Genomic DNA, 19,962 nt, shown 5'->3' with positions numbered 1-19,962 from the left:
AAAAAGAGTGTGCGAGGAGATCGAACGATTGGCAAGGGAATTCATTTGGGGGGTCCAATAATGGGGGACAAAAAATGGCATTGGTTGATCGGCGTTCTATATGCCAACCTCATGCTTGTGAAGGCTTAGGCCTTTTATCATTTGGAGGATGAAAATGCTTCCTCTTTTTTTTTTGTTAAAATTGGGGTTTAATCTCGTCTCTAAGGATGATACTTTATGGGTTCGTGTTTTGTGATCAAAGTATAGGATGAAAGAGACGATCCTCAAGAGTATTGCAAAAGGAAACTGTGTAACTGTTTGGAGAGGAATTGCAAAGGTATGACTTTTGTTGAAAGAGAACTTAGGATCCCTAAGGCGGGGCCATTGATAACTCATATGTCTCCTACGATAATGTAACACCCCTAACCCGTGTCCATCGTCGAATTAGGGTTAAGAGGTATTACCGATCGTACTTAACATTTAATTAACATTTTACAACTCAATAAACATTCATTATCGAATAACATTCCTTTACATACATAATGTCCCTTAAATAGGTCTATGAGACCTTAAACATGCTTTAGAAGTGGTTTGGGGCTGGGACTAAACTGATCACATATAAAAATTTCTGAAAAACTTAAAATTTTTCTAAGGTACAGGGTTCACACCTTTCAAGCATACCTAAACCGCCTTAAATTCATGCCATTTTTCACATAATAATAGGCAACCTCAACAACTCATTCTATGCACATTTCATACCATTTTATAACCATTCATTTACCACTCATTTCATGTCCACAAACTAATTCAAAAGTATATCAATTCAACTTACTATAATCATCAATTCATCTTAGGTTCAAACATGCATTTTCTCAATATTTAAACAACCAACTCATACCTCATCTACATACCAATCTATCATCTCAATATCATACCAATTGCATCATTTGATCATCAAGACATCTAAACCAAATTGCACAAATTCAAGGGCATCACCTATCATAATAAGCATGCTAAACACTTAGCCATAATACGTACACATCAATTACCATGATTCATCTCATATCATAATCCCAAACGCAACTTCATCACATACACCATTTCCAAGCCAACTCACATGGCTAGAATTTACAATTCAAACGTGCCAAAAGTTCACTAGCCTATACATGCTATATACCATATATACAAAGCTTCAAAAGTACCAACAAGATGTTCGATAGTGTGATGACGTTTCCCAACGATCCCTGATTTCAAGCTAGCTTCGGTAATCTATAAAACAATGAAAGAATGCACAAAGTAAGCTTTGGAAGCTTAGTAAGACATAAGCAAATAAATCATCTCAATGATATTTATAATTCAATTCAAATAGATTGAATTTAAATAAATCTCAAACACATATACATTCAACTAACTCATGTAAATTCATACTACCACATTAAGTACTAAACTTACCTCAATATTTCATGAACATATAAACTTCACACATACCTGAACCATTTAGCTCAAATTCACCTTCGGTCTCGATTTGACATTGCTCGTTGAACCATTCGAAATTGTTAAGGATACTCGGAAATCATGTAAGGTTCGTACAATGCCATATCCCGAATATAGTCTTACATGTTAACACATATCGATGCCACTATCCCAGACAGGGTCTTATACGAATCATGCACGATGCCAATGTCCTAGACATGGTCTTACACGAAATTACACCTCGAAAGTCATAATGTCATGACATCAGTATCCTATACTTTTCCTAAGGTTCATTCGGGGCTTTCGACTTCTTAATTAATCAATTCATGCATGAAACCAGTCATCCAATGCTCAAATCAAATCAACAATACATAAATATATATACAAATCAATTCGGCAATATGTGTATACCTATACAATTAAATTCGGCAATATAAGTATACATATATAATTCATTTCAGCAATAGGTGTATACATATACAATTCAATTCAAAAATAGGTCTATACCTATACAATTCAATTCGGAAATATATAAAACATGTACATTTAAATTTAAAAACATCTATTTACTTATGAACTTACCTTGTTTTCGGGATAAACGGAATCGATAGACTATTCGATAACCTTAGATTTTCCCCGATCTAAATCTGATTTCTTTCGTTCTTGATTTATATACATTCAAAATTAACTCATTTATTCATCAAATCATTCAATTCAGTCCACAAACACATATTTGGGCATTTTTACACTTTAGCCCCTAAAGTTCCACATTTATTCAATTTAGTCCCTATTTCACAAATACACTAAATTCATGCAATTTAAAACCTTCCTAAGCTAGCCGAATTTTCCTAGTGCACATATCAACTCATATTTATCATTTATTCACACATTTAACCACACATTTTCACAAATAAATCCCTATTTGACATTTTTGTCAAAAATCACTTAACAAAATATAATAATCTATCAACAAATATCCATTTTTCATCATCAAACAATTACAAGCTTAAAACATTCATCAATGGCACTTCACAAAAACATTGACAACTTCAAAAATTAAGGCATGGGCTAGTTAGAATACTTAGCAACGATCTCAAAAACGTAAAAATCATCAAAAATCGAGCTCAAAACACTTACCAATTAAGCTCCCAATTGACCGAACCCTAAAATAAACTAAATTTTTTCTTCTTCCACCATATTCAGCCAAAGAAAGATGAAATGAAGCTAAACTTTGGTTTTGTTTTAATTTAATTAAACTTAAATCACAAATTACTTAATTAACCTTAATGAAATAACATTAAATATATATAATGGTTGTCCATAAATGTCCACTTACACAACCAATGGTCTAATATCACTATAAGGACCTTTGGTTTAATAAATCATTACAATTAAACACATATAACATATAGAATGCCACTTTTGCATTTTAAACGATTAAGTCCTTTTTCTCAAATTGAGCTATTAAACGATAAAATTAAATCACGAAACTTTCACGCATATATAATCACATGCTGTAAACACCAAAAATAAAATTAAACTAATTTTTTGAGCTCGAATTTATGGTTTCAAAATCACTGTTCTGATTTAGCTAAAACTGGGTTGTTACAAATAAGACCTACAATGGAATGTTTACTTAGGGATATGGTAACGAAAGATGGAACATGGAATCTAAAGGCATTTAGAGACTGGCTACCGAAGGAAATTTTTAAAATAACACGTGGAACGCACGAAATATTATGTGAAAGGCTATCTGGAAGTTCCAAGTATAACTCGGCCTATAGGTGGGATCCACCTAGAAGGCGTAGTTTAGATTCTGAGCGTCCCTTGGGAAAAATATTAAAATGATAAGATAGTTGCTCTTTTTGACACAATGTTTGGGATAATATTCTTCAACACACTCGAACCCATGTTCTCTTGCATTGGCAACAATGTCCAAGCCAATTAAGCTGAAACTCAATCTGCCAATCAAGCTGAAACTGAATTGGCAATTGCAACTTTATAAAGTTATACTAAAAATTATACTTACAATGTAGGAAGATCAAATTTTTTTAATGGAAGTAATTAGTTATTTTTAAAATAAATGATAATTTTTCAATGAAAATACATTTTCTTAAAATTTTATATAAATATTCAAATAGGTGTTATACAAAATTTATAAAACAAAAATACATAAATCATCTTTTAACTTGTAATTTAAATCATTGCATCAAAATAAAAAATTACCAAAATCAAGAATATTTTTAATTAGAAATCCTATGAGTAAAAATCATATATTTAGAATATAAATTTATATTTAAAATTAACATACAATAAACATTGAAACAAAGTTAATAATAATACATAAAATATATTATATTAAAAGAAAAATTAAATTAAATTAAAACAAAATTTAAAAACATAAATAAGTCATATTAAAACCGAAATTTCTGATCAAATTACTATTCATTTTGATATCGGAATTTGTTTTATTTTGAATTTATGATTGTGTATAGTACATGTTTCTTCCACTCTGCAAATCGGGACATTAGGTGGAAAAAATAAAAACCAGTTTGAAAAAATATTTTAAAATTTACAGCTTATGATTTATGATATTATTATTTAATAAAGAGAAAGTACATTAACAAAATTCTACAGATTTATCTGTAGATTATACCATTTTTTTTAATATTACAGCCATTAGGCAAAGCTTACACAGAACAGAGATGGGACAGGCTGAAGAACAAGACGACTCAGTGTTCCTTTTTATCCCTTCAATTCTTCCAGTTTTTACATTACAGTGCAGGCATTAGGGTTCTCATCACTGAAGATCTGAGGCGGATATGCGTAAAACTCTGTGGCATACCTTGGCGGGTAGTAATAGTACTCATTCTTCTTCACTTCCACCGCCACTTTCGTCTCCTCCATCGCACCTTCAGCCGCCGCTTCTGCGGCAGATGCCTTGGCTTCCGTGCTTTGATCACCTTCCTCTTTTTTGTCTTTGTTGTCTTCTTCACCACCGGCTTCTTTCTTTACTTCCTCACCGCCTTCTTTTTCCTCACCTTTTTTCTCTTCCTTGTTGCCATCTTCGGCCTTTTCTTTTTCTTCTCCTTCTTTCTTGTCGGTCTCCGTCGCCTCTTCCTTCATTATCAGCGCGTGCTTCCCGGTTCTCTTATAAACGTACGCCACCAGCTTCGGTGGTTCGAACACTCCTTTCACCGTCACCTCTGAACTCTTCAGATCTGGTTCTGCTGATTCCACCCCTGAGAACACATTTTTCAGATGTCAGCTTCCGGATTATAGTGTAAATTATGATTATGGGTTTAGTTGAGATTGGCTTCGTAAATGAAGCAACCTTTCATTCTTTGAATACGTTTTTTTATTTCCTGAGCACAAGCTTCACAATGCATGTGAACTTTTAGCACCACCGTGATCGGCGCCGGCTGCATAATTCACATAATAAGAAAACAAGTCCGAACGTCGTCAGATTCCGACATGACAAAATGTAGATTTTTTAAGCGATTAACGAAAAGAGACTGACCTTTTCTATCTTCGCTTCAGGCTTAGGTTTCTCTTTTTCTTCAGGCTGTTTCTCCTCCGGCGACGGTGGTTTCGGAACCGGTGAAAGAAGCTCCACTTTCCGGTGGCTCTTCCTTTGAACTCTCTCAAGAACTTTCAAAGGATCAGCTTTCTCTCCTTTCACCACCACCTTATTACTCTTGTAATCAGTCATTACATCTTCGACCCCTACAAATCCAACCAAAAAAAAAAAGAAAACCATTAATTTCATCAAAAACGTAAATCAAAAGAACAAAACCAAAGTTGGTTTCTTAAGTCAACGTTAAAAACCTTCAAAGCCCTTGAGGCACCGGCGAACTTTCCGTGCACACCCTTCACAATGCATGTAAACCTTCAAGATAATCTCTTGCGGAGGAGGCGGCGGCGTTTCTTCCTTGGATTCTTCAGCTTTCTTTTCCTCAACTGGCTTCTCAGCCTGCTTTACTTCCTCTTCATCTCCTTTCTTTCCATCTTTTTCAGATACTTGCTCTTCCGTTTTCTTCTCGTCTGCAGGTTTCTTCTCTTCCTGTTAAACAAATCAACAAATCGAATTAAGCCCAGTAAAGATGTATCAAAACTTAAAGATGATGAAGAATGTTTAAAGATCATCACCTCCCCCATTGATAAGAGCTTGTTTGTTTGTCTCTAGTGATTTCTCTCTCTGAACAGATTTGGAGTTGGGTTTTTTGTTTTTTCCTGGATTGGGTTCTTCACAGAGGCTACTAAGAAACACTTAAAACTATGCGAACTGTCAAGAACATCAGATCTGTGAAACTAAATAGAGGGAAGGGGGGAGATGGGGATTTTATCATCATCATCATCATACCAACATATGAGCCATGATAACATGACGTGGCTGTTTCTGAAAGGCCACGTGTTTTTGAGCATGGATGAGGTTGAGACAAATGGTAGCTCAAGAATGCTACATACTTTTTTCCTCGTAAAAGATTGAAGCCTCGAATTTTCTTTTATTTCTGCTATTTAACATTAAAAAAAGAAGAAGAAATGAGATTAGATTTAAGGTTTATTATTGCATACAACATTTATGTTGGTATATCCGGAAAATGATCACAAAATCACAAAATTGAATTTAAGGGATTACAAAAATCTTCCATAATTCTATCCAGCATTTATGTTGATACTTGCCTCCTGGCTTTGTATTAATCTTCTAAGTACTCTTTGGAATCAGATTATATTGGTTGCTTCTGTTGCACTTACTTTAATTGGTACTGTAAACAAGGGTGAAGTTAGAAGAGCGTAGCCCCAAAACTGATAAATTTGTTTTACAATTCTTTTAATATACCCTTGCCATAATATTTTAAAAAATACTGGTTTATACGTTAAAAAGTCCTCAAGAAAATGCTAAAAATCAATCAAGCCTCGGTATTAAATTTGCGTCTAATTAAGTTCTTGTTGTTAACTAAAATAACCAATTTAGCAGTTTTTGTCGTTGACCGTTAAAATAAAAAATATATAAAAAGTTATTAAATACCGTATGTTTCCGTCATTGATCATATTAACCGCTTCATTGATTATTTTAATTGATTTTTTTTACAAGTTCTTGAGGGTTTTCTTGCAAAAATATTTAATTATTAATAAACTAGTCTAGAAAATCGAATTGAAGGTTATAGTTATAACTTAAATTTTATTATATTTTATTTTTAAAACATTTATTTAACGAAAATCCATTCGATTATCTAAAATACGTAACATTTTATTAAAAGATAAAATTATAAAAATAAAATATCTACTTTTTCTGAAATGTAAACCACATATTTACTCTTTTATTTGCGGTTGATTTTTAATGAATTTATCAAAAAATATATATGTAAAAAAGCTAAGTGGAAGTAGCATTGCCAATGACGTTTTTGTTCCTTTTATATGTAAAAATAATAGGATGTGGACTGGTAATTATCTCGTATATAGCACTTTTTAAAGTAAAATTTAAATTTGAAGTGAAAGATAATTAGGGATCCATAACAATCAAATTAAATGAAAATTACATTAAATTCCACCCAAATAAAATCTAGACTTTAATATTAAACTTGAATGCTTTTGTTTATTTATATTAAATGTTTAAAGGTTAAAATACATACATTTGGAATTTAGCTCCTTTTATTTTAAAAATATTGTCCACTACTTTTTCAAATTTAATAATTTAGGTCCAGTTATTACCATGGTTGGAATGCTTCAATTAAGTTCACCTTTGTGATATTTTGAATTTTTTAAAAAACATCACGGTTGACAATATTTATTAGGATTTTTCTTTAAAACTCTCATTCGAATGGTTAGGATAATTTTTTAATTCCTACTAGAATTTTATTGTTTTTAAGAAAATTTGATGTCGACATTTTAACAACATTAACTATTTAGACTAACGAATTACACTATGTCAAAAATTAAAGTCTTTAGATTAAATATCAAGTTTCAACATAATCCAAAGATTATGATGTAAGGAAAAAAACAACACGAAGCTAAAATAAATAAGAAGCCACATGTCAATCTCTAAGACTATTATGATATTCAAGCTATATATAACCTTTTAACAAAAAAAGTTAGTTGTATAAACTATTTTGACTAACTAATAACATTATAAAAATATAGGGGCCAAATTATGTATAAAAAGTATATAGATTAAATCTTAAATTTAAGCATATGAGAGAGATTAAAATTGAAATTGAAATTTTCTATTGTAAATGCAAGAAAAGAAAGAAAGAAAAGGTGCCATGTGTAAATAATAATGATTTTGTTGGTATATTGGATAATTAGATTATTATTTTTATTTTTGATAAATTATAACAAAAGGTAAAATTCTTACAGCAATACGATTAGAGAAGTAAATAGAGAATTGGGGATGATTTTGAAAATAAATACAATAAATAGTGTGTTCAACTTCAATTTCAATTTGGTGATCCGAATAACTTGAAAATATAAACCTTTGGCTTACATTTAGCAAATTGAGTTAATTATTTCAACTCTACTGAATGAAAAATAAGACCAGAAAGAGTGATAGGAATCTTGTTGGATTTGACATTCTTGGCTCTGATTCATAACATGAGAAAAGAGCTGCCTGTGTTAATATGTGGACCACAATGCCACATGCTTCTGGTTTGATTAGATTTTGATACCATGATTAGAATTAAATGTTAAATCTTCGGGTAAATTATTAAATTAGTCACTTTTGTTTATTTTAGATTACATTTTGATTATTTATGTTTGAAATGCTACATTATCGTTTTGAAATGGTCACTCTGCCATTAAGATCTATTACGTACCTCCCAAACGACAGTCCGACATGATAGTTAAAATGAGTTTTAGATACCAATGTGAATGTCCAGCCAAGTAAATTAATTGATTTTTAATTAAATGAATTAATTTTTTTAAATTAATTAAAGGAAATGTTAATTTGGTTTCCCGAAATAATCAAAACGAATGCATTCGATTAATCATTAAACTGGGAAAAAAGAACCCTTGGTCTCATTTTTCTTTTAGTTTTCGTTTCCATTTTGACTGAAAAAACTATCCATTTTCATAGTCATCTTTGTTGAATCGAAATAGTAGAAATCAAATTGAGTGCTCCATCAATAAGTTGGATTTTTTTATTCAAAATGGAAGAACAAATGATCGATTCAATGGAGGGTCTAGGCATGGATTACAGTAAGTAATGTGGTTTTTTGTTCTTTATCTCGGTTTTGGGTTTAGATATTATGGTGTTTAGATAAAAAAAAAATCTAACTTTTCTCATCCCAATTGGACATCCGTGTTACCATTTAAAACCCATTTTAACTGTCAGTCGGACTGTCATTTAGGAGGTAACAAATCTTAACAGCAGGATGACCATTTCGTAACAAAACAATAACATAAGTGACTAAAACGTAAGTTGAGGCAAACAAAAATGACTATTTTTACAGTTTATCCTAAATCCTTATATTGTTTGATATTTAATTAAATGATCATGGATAAAGTTTGATATGAAAAAAAAAAAAAAAACACTTTCATCATTAGGAAAGGATGCTACTGTCTTCAAAACATGCCAAAAAGGAATATGTTTATTTTACATTAATGATAAACAAGTAGTTATTTAAACAGTTAATCTGGAAAAGTGATTTAAGATGATTTTTTGTATTGGGTTTTCAATCATATTGATGATAAAGCACGAAAAAATAATTATATATATATATATATCTGTATATATCCAAATAATCAAAGTTAATATGTTAATTAATAGGAAAGTTTAGGGTTGGGAAATATCCTGTATAAATGAACCACTTTGTAGTCGCGATGATTTGAAGCAAAAACAAGTTCTGATTAGAGCAATGACCAAAATCACATGGGTTGCTTGATGTTTAACCATTTATCATTTGAGTTAACATTGCATGCTAAGTCATTTTGGGGACATGAACGAAACATATGTTATCACATTTTTATGTTACAACTTTTCAAATCTCCATCTGGAAATTATTTTCCACATCGAAGCAAAACGCATCCATCGTGGCAAATATGATGATCTATCCTTCTCAAAAAGGGGACCCACATTCCATGAGCCACTGAAATTTTCCTGTGTTTTTTTTCTTTATGAGTGTCTCAAATTCCACCCAACCAAACGCCACCATTACTCCTTTTTTCCTCCTCTCTTTACTAGAAGTTTCCCGGCAACTAATTTCCTTCTCAAGGCAGCACACTGTAATAAAATATGCTTAAATGGTTTAAACGCCACGTGGCATATGACTTGTCTATTCTTTGACCCTCAACTCTTGACACCTGGCAAAAATACATGACGTCGCGCCTTTCGGCATGTTCAACATCACCAAACAATATCTAGTATCCTGACATGTAATAGGAACCTCATTTGTGAGGTGTGAATATAAATAAAATGATGATATTTTTTAGCAAAAACTTGGTAATTGGTTACAAGTCTTTACAAATAATATGAAAGAATCTGTAAACCCTAATATGTGTGAGGGTTTAGGGTTTAGGGTTTGGTGGTTGTGTTTGTGTTTGTTTTTTAACATTTTATACTAAATATGAGTTGGGATGATCTGAGCCAGGAGAAGAAAAATAAAAAACCCTGGAAAACCATTCGAGTAGAACTTAATCTTATGCTTTGAGCTATCAAAGGCAATGGGCCTGAGTTTTTGAGCTAAAGAGACCCACTAGAAGGCTAGAAGCCAATCACATTTTCTTCGGTCCCATTCAAATAGAGCTTCCCAAAAACAGAAGTGGGGTTGAAACCTTAATGGCAAACATCACTCCATACGATTAAACGTCACAACAGATAATTTTTGTGGTGGTTGATTTCAGGATTTAAAGTGCCCCTCATTCATATCTCCTTTCTTATCTATCAACCAACTTTTCTTCTTTTAATCTTTTTCCTATCTTTTTATCTATAATCTGTTCAAAGATCAAATTATATTTTTATCCATTCATATATGTTTGAGACGTAGATCAATGGAAATGAATGATGAATGACTAAAGATGGAATCGGCAAAGTTGTATAGTTGGATCGATGTGTGATCCACAATAAGGGGCTGAGTGATGCCATTATTTGCCTCCTTGAATCCGGAACATGGTCGAAAATATAGAATCGGTCCATGGAAAGTTGAAGCTTTCCAACTTTTGAAAATGCCAGAAAACAAGTTCATATTGGATAACAATAACTTCCAAAACATATGCAGAGGAATTTCAATCCTTTTCAAGAACAAATCGACAATCGCGAGGCATCCAACCATATGTCTGTAATGAAATTATCTTAAAAAATACAACGAAAGTGGACATCTGGTGTTTCTTTTTTGTCACAGTTCATTCCTTTGTCTGATATCAAAACAGGAGTATGGGATTTGGGACATGCAGGAGAAAGATCAAACACAACCACATGAAATTAATCCAAAATTCATAGAGAAGGGTTTTGGTTGATGATAATGGACGTACTAATCATATGATGTAAAGGAGGCTCAAGTGACCATCGTTGTCTGTGAAAAGCATGACACATGATGGTAAAATTATTTGATTGGCCATGCATGTGATGATGTTTTGGTGGTGCCCACTTTGGTAGGAAATAGAATCTTACTGGTACAGCAATACCAGATTCGATGATTTTGGTTGAAATAAGGGATGTTCATCCGATATCTCTATCTGAGTATAAAGATATGACTTTGACTACCAACATTATCTTATATCTATGGTCCAACCATGAATAAAAGTATTATTATTATTAACTCGACCTTAACAATCCAAGGATGAAACCAATTATTTCGAGCTCTAAGACATAATGTAATTTGATGATTATTCAATGGGATTATGATAAACTATGATTTCACAAAAAAGGAAGTCACACATGACAGATCATAGCCTAGCCCAAAGTTTGGAATGTAGATGGTGGCCCGCAGGTAAGGACGGCCTAAAAGGAGCTGATCCACGGATTCCACCCGGTCACTAGCCCAAGATAACCAATATAACCAGGGGACCCATTTGCATTTGCAAAATAATATTGGCCCAGAGTGAACCAAGTCAGGGTAAATCGGGATTGGACTTTGAACCCTTGTCACTTAACCGGTTGACTAAAATTTTAATCATTGTTCTAATTAAATACTAAAAAGAAAAATTGATATTAAATTTTGTTAATATATTAAAATATACAAAAATAATTTATTGTAACTCATTATTAATATAGTATGTAAATTAATAAAAGCAGTTGATTTTATCATAAATAGTAAATATATTATATGATATAAATATAATTAAAAAATTAAATATATTTAAAAAATATTATATAATTTTAATGAGAAAAATATTATTAGCATAAATATATTTTAAAATTTTTTAATACAAAATATTTTAAATATATTTTATTATTTAATATAAATATAAATTAAATTTTTATTCTAAATACAATTCTAATAACTTTTATTATATTTTTGACAGAAAAAGATCTTATATTGATCAAAGTGCGATTGCAACAACTGACAAGATGACTCCAAAGAACACAAAAATAAATCAAGACAAAACTTAAAATCATCCTGTAAGTACTGGGATTTGAAAAACGCAAAATAAAACAAGGGAGCTCTTCAATTGCAAATTGATGCTTAAAGCAGCACGGGACATCAACTCAAGATGGTCTCACTAAATGCACCATCCTTACCCAACTTATCTGCAAATTAATTGGCTTCCGTATTGATGTGAAAAATGTCTCACGTATAATAAGGGACTCGACAATAATTTTAAGATTACAAGGTGTTAAAACGAGATTTTTTACCCAATTGCACATTCAAACTATCTGATTCGATGATAAATTTCTATAAAATGAATAACCACTACTCTAATTACAAGCTGTTCTACTGTGATGGAATCAGCTTCACCAATTGCTATTGAAACAGGCATCAAAACTTCACCAAATCTGTATTATTAATCTTAAAAAAAATACAATGTTAATTATTTTTCATATTTAATATAAATATAATTGATTATTTATTATATTATAGACATCATAAATTAATCTCTATAACGAGTCGCTTCTATTCTAATTTCATATCGTTAATTTTCGACTAATATTTCATCGTTAATTTTAATCTTACTCAACAAAATTCAATCTTATTCCCAGTTTTCTTTATTTTTTTCAGAAGAAAAGTCCAAGCTTTAGGAATTGGATACTGCACCTGCAGTCTGCCCTTTTAACAATGAAATCAGCAACGGACATGATTCACTGCAATATTTCCTAGCTCGGTATTAATCTGTTTAATGTTTCTTACTAAAGGCATGGGTAGGAACTTGAAGAGAGTCATCATTAATCAGACGGACTGCCTGGAAATTTAATCTCACCGAAATCATATTCACTGTACAGAAGCTTTTTAAGTTTATTTGACAGGTAACAAAAGGCAAAGTGACCGTTTTTTGACGTGGGTGCTTTGATTGTTAGACCAGGTTTTGGCACAGATGGTACTCTTCACGCAAAAGGGACTTCGTTTGAAGCCTTTGAGGATCATTTGATGTAAAACCAGGACTCCAAGGATCACTGTAAAGCTTCCCCGGCCCAACAACAAAGCTCAGTAATTATATGCATTGCGTAGACGCCAGCCCCAAGTAAACGAGGGTGGGTGGATTTAGCCAGAAAGGCTTTATCGATGCTGCTGGGCTTATTCAACTCTCCTTTATTGAGAGAGCTAACAATTTTCTTTCATTTTCTCCAGGTTCGAGATGTTTCAATGGAAGAATGTATGGTGTCAGTCAAATTAGTTGCATGGTTTAAGTGGCTAAAGTTCTGAAAGTCATAAGTGGCTTAGGACAGCAGATTATGGCGCTTCTAATTAACTCATCAAACTTCATTATCAAAGTCGACATTGCCATGTAATTTTCAACCTCAAATGTTATTCATCTCAACATGGAATTTAAAACTTCCAAATCACAATGTTTATCAGTAAAAGAATTTATTTATTTTTAATAATTAATTCATAAATCAAAACTATAATATAATGATAAATTTGATCTTATTTTAACTATTTAAGAGTTACCACATAAACAGAAAAACTACCAATCTTAGTAGAATTTTTAGTGATTTGCATACTATATATACTTGGACATGGATGTGTACATAGTCGGTATCCATCACTCATACAAATCCGACTAAAGGACTTGTTTAATTACATATAAACTATATCCTATATCACTTAATGTTTCGTTATCACAAGGCAAATCATGCTCATGTAGATGAGTACATATAATTAGAACATGGAAATAATTAAGCAGGGAAAAGGCAATAATTGTATTTAAAATCAGATCTATGATTATATATTATGAAACCTAGTTCATCAATATTCTTCATATATACCAAAGCTAGTTCAGGTTGGGGTTAGAATCACCTCTTCATCCTCATATATACCAAAGCTACTCGTTGAGATGATCCCAACAATGAACACAACTAAACTAACGGCAACCCAAATCTTGATAACAATCCATCTCACCCTTCCGCTTCCTACATCACTGCCTATTTTCTTCTCCGCCATTGTTGCCATCTCAGTTCCTGATCCTCTCTGTAGAGTCTCAGCACCACACAGAGAAGAAGATGATGAAGAGCAATGGGGATATGAAGGGGACATATGTTCTTTTCCTGGCCAGTTTTCATCCTCATAATTATCAGATTCGTAAGAGAAAACTGACCTAACTTCACTCTCTTGAACCAAACCAATCTCAAACCCACTGCATGAACCCTCATTTCTTCCGAAACCCACTTCGTTTACATCTTCATCGTCCTCGAAAAGCCGTCTTCCTTTCAACTTACCACTCTCGATGGCTGCCCTCCTCTCTCTGAGTATCTCTTCCACTGCCAAGTCATTGGTCCTCACTTTCCATGCAACTTCATCCAATGGTGGAGACATGATGAGTTTTCTGGGGGAGTTTTGGTTGAGTGATCCAAGGGTTTTAATCATTTTAGTTGATGAACCTGTTGAAGTTCTATAAAGGGTTTTTTCAGGTCTTTTCTTTATGAAGTCCCATTCATGTTCCAAGTTCTTTAAAAGATGTTGAAGCTTTTGGTCTCCGGTTTGTTCTTCGTCAGTACAAGGTCCTTCCATGGGGTGGGGTCTCTTCGATCATTACTCGGCGCACTTTGTGGGGATTTGGATTTTAAATAAATGGATTAGAGACGTTGGTTTTGAAATATGATACTGATGAGATTATTGCGGGAACAAAACTGCCCACGTTTCTGGTTTATCAAAGTTTTGAATTCGTGCATATCAAGTTGAGGCGCCCAAATCAACAAGTTTGAATTAAAATCGGGTTTTTTATTAGTTGGGCCATGACTTCTCTACAATAAAATCGATGAGAGTCTGTTGAACATTGTCATTTGTCCATGACACCATGATTGTAAATGTCATCATAATATTTCACCTTTTATAATTTGTGGGGCTGTTGACCATTCATGTTTTTAACACTGCCTACTACCATTGGGGAAAAGTAATGTGCTTTTTCCCCTTTAATTAGATACAATGTTGATTCAGACAGGGATGCAACCTCTCCATTTCTTAGAACAAAAAAAAACCCTCTCCCTATCTTGCTTCAACTGTGACCCGCCACCACATCACTGCAGCGCCTGCAATGGCTTTTAAGATTCATCTTCATCATTGATCCCTATAATTATCCCCGAATGTTGGATATTTAAGTATCCAACACAGGTATATATTTATAGGATTATTAAAAAGATTATTTCCTCATACCAATGTCCAAACACGAGCAACATGGGTAAATATCAGCAATATGGTAAACCCTCCAGCATTAAACTTCCATAAATCATGATTCATTAGCAACACTGTTGTCTCCAAAGTCTTTAAAACAGGTTAACAGTTTCAAGTTTCCCGGAGTTTCGGTTTTAGGCAACAAAATCAGTAGGTGAGAATGTTAGCTGATCCTATTAAAGCGTTCAACATCAACTTAGCTTCGCCGCATGGTAATAGTTCAAGCGAAGGAGGTGAAAAAGTTGCATACACAAACCCTCATCGATCAAAGTAGCTCAGCTAACTGGTTTAGGCTCAGATATGTCCTCTATCAAGCCTTTCCCATCCATGGCATCGAAGAAGAAGAAATTCTTGAGAGGATCTCCTTTGCCTGATATTGCTTTGATCACCTCCTACATCATTGAACGGTCAATTACACATAGTTACAGTAGTAATTTATGGTTTCGATTGATAGAGAAAATTCAAAAGGCCAAAAACCAAACCTGTCCAAGGATTCCTCCAATGATTGCACAAACTGGAGGGTACTCGCTTGTATCCATTAGCAGTCTTTCTAGGAGTGCATCGGGTATTTGAGACTCGTTCACTGACTGCAATAAATTAATATAACATAAGCATGAATATGCAATGCACTGCTAGATAATGCAGACAACAAATGCCCAATACTATACATTCGTTTCACAAAGTTCCTTTCTGAGCTTCAGAACACCAGGAAGATCAGCAATTGAGGTTTCCCCGGGATTACGACCTTCAGCATCTTCAAATTGCTCTATCACTGTAAGAAGAGAGGCAATTATGTGATCAACCGTATGGATATAGGAAAGTTAAAAAGCAATGCTTGTAAGTAAACCAGGTGTCATGTAGAATCGGAAAAGTTTAACAAAATTGAACTGAAAATGTAAAAAGTAAACCATATTCACCCAGCACTCAGGCTTGAATTATAAGTAATTTTCAGGAGTTTCCTCTTATTGCACACAAGCAAGGGTAAAAAGAAGGTAAAACCGTATTTAAGAGACTACAATCATTGTAGTCAACTAGTTATCAGATTCAAATTCTAGCTGATTATGATTTTCTTCTCCCCCACTTTCTTGTCCAAAAAGCAAAAGAGTATATTTAGCATACCTCTCATAGCAAAGTAAAGCTTTGACACTCTCTTCGGAAGTGCTTTCCAAGGTACTGAAATAGTATCCTGTGGCAGAAAAGAATTAACTTACTACAATAAATGAATAAAATGCACATGTTTTAGATGGCATATTATTACATGCTAAGTTCACGACATCGGAGATAACAGTGCACATTATGTGCTAAGGTAGATTATAGACCCATAGGTGCAGTTATTAATAGTAATAATTGTCCAGAACGAGCAAAATTTATTTCATACCTCAAAGCTTGGGAATTCTAGTTGGCATTCAACAGTTTCCTCAAGTTTTTTCTGTCAAAAAGAAATAAAAGTGATGGCAAGATTAAACATTCTGTCAAAAAATCAGGGTATTCAAAAGGGAATTAAATGCTTGGCATATGCATCATAACACAATAAAGAGTTAAAATGTCAACCGAAAAAAGAAGTAAAAAATATACGGGAAGCACAAGATCAGTTCAAGAAAAGAACCAAGTTCAACAGCAATTCCCATAGAAATTCACAATACTAGAGCTAACAATTGCATTTGTAATTTTATGAATGCTGGACATATGTGATGATTACTAGAAAAAGAACACTAGTTAAATGTGTAATATTTATCACCTTTGAATATTTATAGTCCTTTAAATCGACAAAAATTTCACCACAAGAGCCTCTACAGTCAACTGTATAAAAAGCTACACGCTTTGATAACTTCCGGCACTTCTGATTGATCAATTTCTGAATCAAAGGAAGGTTTCAGTTGCAAATTGAATTTGAGGCCTCAAAATATGCTGAAACATATTGACAACATATAGCTCTACAGTCTATAAGATGCATTAAGAATGAAACTAGCAAATACTTTTTTCGCAAGAGAACAGCAGCTGATAACCACGGCATCGAACTTTCCAAAGAATTCAACACCAAAGGTTGATATGTCACCTGCAAGCCAGCAAAAGAAAGAGATTTCACCTGAACTACCAAAAATGCACAAAATTTACACTGTACGATAAACAAAACCATAAAGCAGATGCCAAGAGAAAAAAAGAAAGAAGGAAATGGTAACCTTTTTCTACAGAAACATGAACCATAGGGTTGAATTCTTTCAAAGAATCACAGCAGACCTCAGCGAGAGTTTTCCCATGGTACAGATTTTCATCAGGAAGTATCAAGAAATTTGCAGACAAAGCTTCCTCGGTGACTTCACGGTCATCCACTAATGTCACACTACCAACTCCTGCCAGTACAATGTTCTTGCAAAACTACCCATATCCACAAATGTAAACATATATTAATCATTAAACGGCACAAAACCTTCTCACAAGTAACTCGTGTTCGGCTCTGGAAAAACCCCGAATTCAGCTTGTTAGTTATCGTGTCAAACTTGGGTACCTCAAGCGAGCCGAATTCAAGTACCCTGAAGAATCGATTAGCCCAAGAGCCTGATCGAAGTTTTTTTCTTTTTCCTCTTTTAAATAGTATTTAAAAAAACCTCTCAATTTGAACTTCAAATCAAGTATAAATAATCACGCTTAAATTCGACATATAAAATCGAGCTTTTTTACTAGATAAATGAGCTTAATTGAGCAAGATGGACCAACTTAATTTTCACGAGCTCAAGCTTCTTAAACTTGAGTTTGATTTGACTGGATTACACACCCTAGTAACATAGCAAGGAAACTCTTTTTTTTTTTTTAAAGGTGAAAAATTATACCTCAGCAACAGTCCCTTTCATTCCATAAACTAGTATATGAGATTTGCTCAATCTAAAACAAATATACAACAAACAAAAACACTCGTATGAGCAAAATAATAATAATAATAAAAGAAACTCAAGAATTTTAAAAAATGCACCATAAAACAGAATAAAATTACCTTCTTTGAGCATCAGCACCCCAAACCCTAATTTGCCGATCATAGAGAGCAGTCTCCTGCTCTGTCAACTCCTCCCCGTTCATGTCAGGCTTTAAAATTGAATCCCAAAGAACCAAGGAAATAAAAATTAAACAAGAGAGTAATAAAAACCCTAAAACCCTGAATCAAGCTTCAAAGCAAACCAAGTTTGAAGCTTTTTCAGTGTAAATATTAAAGAAAAAAGAGTTCAAATTTCAAGAAAAGGGCCAAGCTTCGTTCTTTCTCTCTGTTTGAGTCAGCGCGAGGGGAGAGTACTGATGGCTGATTTGTGAGATTGGGCCATTAACTCGGCTCAAAATTAATGAAACATAGTTGATTTGTCAAATTGGGCCCCAATTTATATAATAATCTCTATCTCTATCAGAATAAAGCATTTTTTTTTGATGTAACGAGTTAAATGGAGACTAAATAATTAAAATCCATAAAATTTTAAACAAATAACAAATATTGCTATAAATTGTATTTATGTAGTTTTAATTTGTACAATTTTATACATGTAATTTTATTTAATTAAAATTCAGAAACTTGTAATAATATTTATTTATCACGTATAAAAACAATTATATCAAGTAATTTGATGCACCATCATCAGTTAATTATAAATTGCCATAATGAATTTTTAATAAATACTTAAATGTTCTTTTATAATTTTATTCTCTCCTTCATCGTATACTGAGTGAAAGGGATGGAAGAACTCTGTTAGTGCCTGCCCAGAATATGAGGGTAATGGTGCTTTAGTTTTGACACTCACACCGTTTGTCTAGTTTTTGCTTAATTTAAGGAGCAACGCAGATTGACTCGGATTAGTAAAATTAAAATTGTTTTTAGGATTGTAATAAATGCTAAAACTTTATCAATTTTGTATGGGAGAAGAGAAAATTAAAAAGGAAACTTAAGATTAATTTTTCAAATATTTATTTAAAGTCATTCAACATTAATGATGTGTTAATTCATAATGCATATAACTTAATGTATTGTGGGAGCAACAATATAATCCTGTATATGAAAATGAAGATCAAATTTTATGTATCCATATGAATTACAATAGTTAGAATCTCGATTTGCTTTTTGTTCAATTCGATATTTAGAAAAATGTTTGAATAGAGGTTTGGACAAAACTGTTTAAGTGCATAAATATAAGAAGCAAAACAATGAGACAGATAAACACAAATCCTAATCGTAAGCCAAAGAGATAAGTACAAAGATAATCAACACATGATATTTATTAACGCAATTCAGATTCACCTATCCTACATCTACAAAGCCTTACTTAGATAATGATTTTATTCAACAATTCATCTCCAGAGGCAAACGCAAATTGTTACAAACCACTTTCCCTAGTACCTCACATTACATAAAAAGCTCTCCATAAAAATCCCTAAATAAGGAGTATCTAAATACACCCCAAATGGCTAACGAGGAAGTTGATCAACAATCTATTTATAGGCACAATATGGCAGCTTTGCTTTGCAAATTTTGTCGATATAAAATCATCAATTTAATGCATAATAATTAGACTTGTTCACGTGTGGGGCTACTCGTCTAAAGGCTCGCTCAAAATTTAGGAGGGTTCGCATAAAAAACTAGGTCCGTTTAAGATATGGGACAAGCTCGGGCTTGAACATTTAAAGCCCAAGTTCGGGCCGACCTATTTTTTAAGTTTATAATTTTTTATATTATGTAATTTATAACACATAAAAATCAAATCTATATTAATATAGA

The 19,962-nt window shown here is 32.8% G+C and overlaps 2 protein-coding genes across 2 annotated transcripts; both read right to left on the bottom strand.

Moving 5' to 3' along the window:
• Nucleotides 1-4,015: 4,015 nt before the first annotated feature.
• On the bottom strand, nt 4,016-5,847 carry LOC105764799 (heavy metal-associated isoprenylated plant protein 7). The gene is made up of 5 exons (XM_012583558.2): nt 5,602-5,847; nt 5,281-5,515; nt 4,973-5,178; nt 4,787-4,874; nt 4,016-4,694 (listed from the first exon to the last, which is right to left on the bottom strand). Exons 1-5 carry the CDS (start codon nt 5,608-5,610, stop codon nt 4,222-4,224), a joined length of 1,011 nt encoding a protein of 336 aa, XP_012439012.1. The 5' UTR covers nt 5,611-5,847; the 3' UTR covers nt 4,016-4,221.
• Nucleotides 5,848-15,235: 9,388 nt separating this feature from the next.
• LOC105764798 (SUMO-activating enzyme subunit 1B-1) lies at nt 15,236-18,529 on the bottom strand. The gene is made up of 10 exons (XM_012583557.2): nt 18,202-18,529; nt 18,041-18,092; nt 17,393-17,588; nt 17,189-17,268; nt 16,951-17,067; nt 16,591-16,641; nt 16,332-16,398; nt 15,881-15,984; nt 15,695-15,799; nt 15,236-15,604 (listed from the first exon to the last, which is right to left on the bottom strand). Exons 1-10 carry the CDS (start codon nt 18,282-18,284, stop codon nt 15,488-15,490), a joined length of 972 nt encoding a protein of 323 aa, XP_012439011.1. The 5' UTR covers nt 18,285-18,529; the 3' UTR covers nt 15,236-15,487.
• Between the last annotated feature and the right edge of the window lie 1,433 nt (nt 18,530-19,962).

Source organism: Gossypium raimondii, chromosome 12 (genome assembly GCF_025698545.1).
Source record: "Gossypium raimondii isolate GPD5lz chromosome 12, ASM2569854v1, whole genome shotgun sequence".
Taxonomy (NCBI): domain Eukaryota; kingdom Viridiplantae; phylum Streptophyta; class Magnoliopsida; order Malvales; family Malvaceae; genus Gossypium; species Gossypium raimondii.
The sequence above is the reverse complement of the archived record's forward strand: the minus strand, read 5'-3'. Positions and strand labels throughout refer to the sequence as shown.

Coding starts and splice junctions, on each gene's coding strand:
- LOC105764799 (XM_012583558.2), bottom strand. Junction 4,875..4,972: donor CTGAAGCGAAGATAGAAAAG/GTCAGTCTCTTT, acceptor TGAATTATGCAG/CCGGCGCCGATCACGGTGGT. Junction 4,695..4,786: donor ACGTATTCAAAGAATGAAAG/GTTGCTTCATTT, acceptor ATGTGTTCTCAG/GGGTGGAATCAGCAGAACCA.
- LOC105764798 (XM_012583557.2), bottom strand. CDS start 18,284: ATGAACGGGGAGGAGTTGACAGAGCAGGAGACTGCTCTCTATGATCGG. Junction 16,399..16,590: donor TAGAATTCCCAAGCTTTGAG/GTATGAAATAAA, acceptor TTTCTGCCACAG/GATACTATTTCAGTACCTTG. Junction 15,985..16,331: donor GCTTTACTTTGCTATGAGAG/GTATGCTAAATA, acceptor CTCTTCTTACAG/TGATAGAGCAATTTGAAGAT.